This window comes from Chiloscyllium plagiosum, unplaced genomic scaffold (genome assembly GCF_037043375.1).
Source record: "Chiloscyllium plagiosum isolate Xiang-an unplaced genomic scaffold, Cpla_swu_hap1 HiC_scaffold_5, whole genome shotgun sequence".
Classification (NCBI taxonomy): Eukaryota; Metazoa; Chordata; class Chondrichthyes; order Orectolobiformes; family Hemiscylliidae; genus Chiloscyllium; species Chiloscyllium plagiosum.
Genome location: NW_028270143.1, coordinates 123795307 through 123801306, shown reverse-complemented (window position 1 = coordinate 123801306; position 6000 = coordinate 123795307). Strand labels below are relative to the sequence as shown.

Here is a 6000-nt window from a genome sequence, read left to right as displayed (position 1 = left end):
CTCGGGATCACATGCCAGACGGATGTGGGGGCCACACCCTGGGCCTGGCAAGTGTGGTAGGGATACCCCTCTGAGGGTTCTTAGTTGGGGGCAGGTGGGAGAGACATTAAGCAACTGCTGGATAAGCATATGGACGGCAGTAAATTGAGGGGAGTGTTGGTTAGGTTGACATTAGATTAAGATAACCGCTCGGCACAGCATTGTGGGCTGAAGGGCCTGTGCTGTGCTGCACTGTTCTATGTTTCTCTGATACTGCTCCTCAATAGCTTCTTCTAAAAACACGGAGCCATGTTTCACCGGAATGTCGATGTCGATATCTCCCAGTTGTCCCTCACCAATAGCTCCCTCTCAGCCTCTGCTCTGTGGCAGCGTTATCCAGCTGCTCATCCCACATCTCATCACAACCTGGAAAATCCTTCGAGACCCTGATCTGAAGAAGGGTCACTCTCAATTCTCCAATTTCAAATTTCATGTTGGTCTCGCTCTTTGTATACCTCCTCTGCAGCAGTAAGATTGTATTCCTCGCTCGGTTCTATCACCCTGTGATCTCTGTGTGTTATAAACTGCCTGTACCGCATACAGAACAAAACCTTTCACTGTACTTAGGTACATGTGACAATAATAAATCAAATCAAAAGCAGATTCAAATGGCCTAATCCTGCTCCTATCCTCGATATTTCTGAGGGAAAGGATACTGTCCTTTGAGTATGATTTGGAGATGCCGGTGTTGGATTGGGGTGGACAAAGTTTAAAAATCACACAACACCAGGTTATAGTCCAACAGGTTTAATTGGAAGCACTAGCTTTCGGAAGTGACGCTCCTTCATCAGGTGAATAGCTTTGAATAGCTCTGTTAAATACGCTGAAAATGCAGCAACAGGTAAATTTTGAGAGTTGGTTTATCAGAGAGATGAGGTTTCAAATGAGACAGATGGTCTTTGTTCCTTCAAGAATAGCTCATGCAGGAATTCTCACAGGCAGGGAATAAAACTTTCGGTGGTTTGTCAATAAGAGGGATTCAGGCTGACTGTGACAAGCTGTGGTTAAACAAGTCAGGTCAATGAACGAGACGGAATAGCAGCACTGCGTGGTTTCTGGACGCGAGTCGAGCTGACTGTAATTGTCTCACCTCGTTTAGGTAATCGGGAGATTGCATCCGGAATGTGAAATTCTAACTGAGATAAAGAGAGATGAAGAGCAATGTTTGCAAAGTATTAAAGAGAACAGCAACGCTTCAGGCCAGGGTAAGCAGCTCACATTTCTGAAGTTAATCAGGATTTAATTTGTTAGGATCGATGTGTGTAAACATCGCAACACTGCTCCCAATTTTTCTGTTCAAACCAATTCAGCATTCAGAACCCCATGCCTCCACTTCCTGAGCACAGGCTTTAAGCCAGAAGATCAATCAGGCTTTGTTTTCAAAGATGTTTTACACAATCTCAAACAGACCAATCCAAAGCTGAAAATGCTCAGCATCGGCGTTGCAGAGACACCAGGGTTTCAGAATTAACACCACCTTCTTCAGGAGCTTTAATAGGGGTACACGGGGGGGGGGGGGGGGGGGGGGGGGGGGGGGGGGGGGGGGGGGGGGGGTGGGAGAGGGGGAGAAGATTGGGTAGGGGGGGAGACAGGGGGAGAGGTTGGGGGGGGGGGGAGAGATGGAGAAGTGGGGGGAGAGAGATGGAGAAGTGTGGGGGGAGAGAGAGATGGAGAAATGGGGGGGGAGAGATGGAGAAGTGGGGGGGGAGAGATGGAGAAGTGGGGGGAGAGATGGAGAAGTGGGGGGGGGAGAGATGGAGAAGTGTGGGGGGAGATAGATGGAGAAGTGGGGGGAGAGATGGAGAAGTGGGGGGGAGAGATGGAGAAGTGAGGGGGGAGATAGATGGAGAAGTGGGGGGGAGAGATGGAGAAGTGGGGGGAGAGAGATGGAGAAGTGGGGGGGAGAGAGATGGAGAAGTGGGGGGAGAGAGATGGAGAAGTGTGGGGGGAGATAGATGGAGAAGTGGGGAGAGAGAGATGGAGAAGTGGGGGGAGAGAGTTGGAGAAGTGGGGGGAGAGAGTTGGAGAAGTGGGGGGAGAGAGTTGGAGAAGTGGGGGGGAGAGATGGAGAAGTGGGGGGAGAGAGATGGAGAAGTTGGGGGGAGAGATGGAGAAATGGGGGGGGAGAGAGATGGAGAAGTGGGAGGGGAGAGAGATAGAGAAGTGGGGGCGGAGAGAGATAGAGAAGTGGGGGGGAGAGAGTTGGAGAAGTGGGGGGGGGAGATATGGAGAAGTGGGGGGAGGTGGAGAAGGGGGAGATGGAGAAGTGGGGAGGGATAGAGATGGAGAAGTAGGGGGAGAGATGGAGAAGTGCGGGGGGGAGAAAGATGGAGAAGTGGGGGGAGAGAGATGGAGAAATGGGGGGGAGAGATGGAGAAGTGGGGGAGGAGAGATGGAGAAGTGGGGGAGGAGAGATGGAGAAGTGGGGGGGGGAGAGAGATGGAGAAGTGGGAGGGGAGAGAGATAGAGAAGTGGGAGGGGAGAGAGATAGAGAAGTGGGGGCGGAGAGAGATAGAGAAGTGGGGGGGGGGGAGAGAGATGGAGAAGTTGGGGGGGGGAGATATGGAGAAGTGGGGGAAGATGGAGAAGGGGGGAGATGGAGAAGTGGGAGGGATAGAGATGGAGAAGTAGGGGGGAGAGGGGAGAAGTTGGGGGGAGAGAGATGAAGAAGTGGGGTGGAGAGAGATGGAGAAGTAGGGGGTAGAGAGATGGAGAAGTGGGGGGGGGGAGAGAGATGGAGAAGTGGGAGGGATAGAGATGGAGAAGTAGGGGGGGAGAGAGATGGAGAAGTGGGGGGGAGAGAGATGGAGAAGTAGGGGGGGAGAGAGATGGAGAAGTGGGGGGAAGAGATGGAGAAGTTGGGGGGAGATATGGAGAAGTGGGGGGAGAGATGGAGAAGTGGGGGGGGAGATGGAGAAGGGGGGAGATGGAGAAGTGGGAGGGATAGAGATGGAGAAGTAGAGGGGAGAGGGAGAAGTTGGGGGGAGAGAGATGAAGAAGTGGGGTGGAGAGAGATGGAGAAGTAGGGGGGGAGAGAGATGGAGAAGTGGGGGGGGAGAGAGATGGAGAAGTGGGAGGGATAGAGATGGAGAAGTAGGGGGGAGAGAGATGGAGAAGTAGGGGGGAGAGAGATGGAGAAGTAGGGGGGAGAGAGATGGAGAAGTGGGGGGAAGAGATGGAGAAGTTGGGGGGAGATATGGAGAAGTGGGGGGAGAGATGGAGAAGTGGGGGGGGAGATGGAGAAGGGGGGAGATGGAGAAGTGGGGGGAGATGGAGAAGTCGGGGGGAGATGGAGAAGTTGGGGGGGAGATGGAGAAGTAGGGGGGAGATGGAGAAGGGGGGAGATGGAGAAGTAGGGGAGAGATGGAGAAGTGTGGGGGGAGAGAGATGGAGAAGTTGGAGGGGGGATGAGATGGAGAAGTGAGGGGGGGAGAGAGATGGAGAAGTGTGGGGGGGAGAGAGATGGAGAAGTTGCAGGGGGGAAGAGATGGAGAAGTGGGGGGGGGAGAGTGATGGAGAAGTGGGGGGAGATGGAGAAGGGGGGAGATGGAGAAGTGGGGGGGAAATGGAAAAGCTGGAGGGGGGAAGAGATGGAGAAGTGGGGGGGGAAAGATGGAGAAGTGGGGGGGAGAGATGGAGAAGTAGGGGGGAGAGAGATGAAGAAGTGGGGGGGAAGAGATGGAGAAGTTGGGGGGAGATATGGAGAAGTGGGGGGAGAGATGGAGAAGGGGGAGAGATGGAGAAGTGGGGGGGAGATGGAGAAGGGGGAGATGGAGAAGTTGGAGGGGAGAGAGATGGAGAAGTGTGGGGAGAGAGATGGAGAAGGGGGGAGATGGAGACGGGGGGGGAGATGGAGAAGTGGGGGGGAGATGGAGAAGTGGGGGCGGAGAGAGATGGAGAAGTGGGAGGGGAGAGAGATGGAGAAGTGGGGGGGAGATGGAGAAGGGGGAGATAGAGAAGTGGGGGCGGAGAGAGATAGAGAAGTGGGAGGGGAGAGAGATAGAGAAGTGGGGGGGAGAGAGATGGAGAAGTGGGGGGAGAGAGATGGAGAAGTGGGGGGGAGAGAGATGGAGAAGTGGGGGGAGAGAGATGGAGAAGTGGGAGGGGAGAGAGATGAAGAAGTGTGGGGGGAGAGAGATGGAGAAGTTGCAGGGGGGAAGAGATGGAGAAGTGGGGGGGGGAGAGTGATGGAGAAGTGGGGGGAGATGGAGAAGGGGGAGATGGAGAAGTGGGGGGGAGTTGGAGGGGGGGAGATGGAGAAGTGGGGGGAAGAGATGGAGAAGTTGGGGGGAGATATGGAGAAGTGGGGGGAGAGATGGAGAAGGGGGAGAGATGGAGAAGTGGGGGGAGTTGGAGGGGGGGAGATGGAGAAGTGGGGGGGAGAGATGGAGAGGTAGGGGCGAGATGGAGAAGGGGGGAGATGGCGAAGGGGTGAGATGGAGAAGTGGGGGGGGTGAGATGGAAAAGTGGGGGGGGAGAGATGGAGAAGTTGGCGGGGGAGAGATGGAGAAGTCGGGGGGGGAGAGATGGAGAAGTTGGAGGGGGGAGAGAGATGGAGAGTTGGGGAGGGAGAGAGATGGAGAAGTTGGGGGGTGGGAGAGAGTGAGTGAAATGTTGCTGATGTGTAGGGGTGGTGTCGAAATGAATGGGATGAACTGTACATTAAATAGGAGGCTATGAAGCTTAAACAGTAAAGGATGGTCAGTAAGATTGGAAAAAGCAAAACACACTGTTTTGGGATACAAATTAAAAGAAAGCTCTGTTTTCCTCTTGCTCTGTTAACCCACACAATGTCTGAAAGTGCTCAGACCCAGTGGATTATTTTTGAAATGTGAACATTGTCGAAATGGAGGAGACACTGGAGACAAATTGTGCATAGCAAGCTCACACCCAGAGCGAGGGGTTAATCACCAGCTCAATCGTTTGCCCGTGGTTTTATTGACTAATTAGTTCCTGCTGCGGGGGGCTAGCTTGAGAAGGTGATGGGGAGCTGACTTCTTGAATTGTTGCTGTCCACCTGCTGTGGGTGACCAAGACCTTTGTGTTTTTTGAGTAGTCCAGGGGATATGGATACCTGTTTTTTACCTCAATATAACTCCATGGGGTTATTAGCATTCGGCAGAGAAGGGTCTTGAATTCCAGCCAAAGTTAGTATCTCTGACCTTGCAGCACCCTCAACATCGCAAATAGCTCTCACTGTGGGACACAGCAAGCCACCAGCCCTGAAGAGAGGGCCGAGCATATGAAATGCAGTCGTCCCTCTCCAGATCTCCCCCACTATTCACTGCCGGGGCCTTCCAGAAATTTCCTTGGTACCTGCCTCATTCTGTGGCATCGCCCAGATTGCCTATCTCAGCAGCATTGAGCTGTCCAGGAGGATTCTGGGAGACTGATTCTCTGATCTCCCCATGGTGGGGAAAGATGGGGAGGAGACGGGGACATGGGGTGGAGACGGGGAGATGGGGAGATGGGGAAATGGGGGAGGAGATGGGAAGAAATGGAGAAATGGGGGAGGAGATGTGGAGATTGGGAGGAGATGGAGGGAATGATGGGGAGATGGGAGGAAGTGGGGAAATAGGGAGGATCTGTGGAGGAGATGGGGAGTATATGTGGAGATGGGGTGGACATGGAATGATCGGGAGATGATGAGGAGGAAATGGGGAGATGGGGAGGAAATGGGAGGAGATGGGGAGTGGGGAGGAGATGGGAGTGGGGAGCTGGGGAGATATTAATGTGCCCATCCACCCTTTGGCCTATTCAGGCCCTATTGTTGCCCCTGATAAGCCATTCAGTGATGAAAAGATGTGACTGATGTTAGACTGATAATATCTTCCTGGTGGACTGGCAGAGCTGTGAGTAACCTGTTTATGGTAAAGTATGGAGGTTTCTAGGTTGCTATAAAACTGCACATCTCACAGGGAAACCTGGTCCAAGCTACAAGTTACAAAGGCATGGATGAGG

The 6000-nt window shown here is 53.5% G+C and overlaps 1 protein-coding gene across 2 annotated transcripts in view; it reads left to right on the top strand.

Moving 5' to 3' along the window:
• ghrhrl (growth hormone releasing hormone receptor, like) overlaps nucleotides 1–6000 on the top strand; it is a 78720-nt gene that overhangs the window by 1665 nt on the left and 71055 nt on the right. For both annotated transcript variants that reach the window (XM_087986855.1, XM_043690845.2), the window contains exon 2: nucleotides 1139–1244. In XM_087986855.1, the coding sequence (XP_087842981.1) occupies nucleotides 1139–1244 (106 nt within the window). The remainder of the gene's footprint in view (nucleotides 1–1138; nucleotides 1245–6000) is intronic.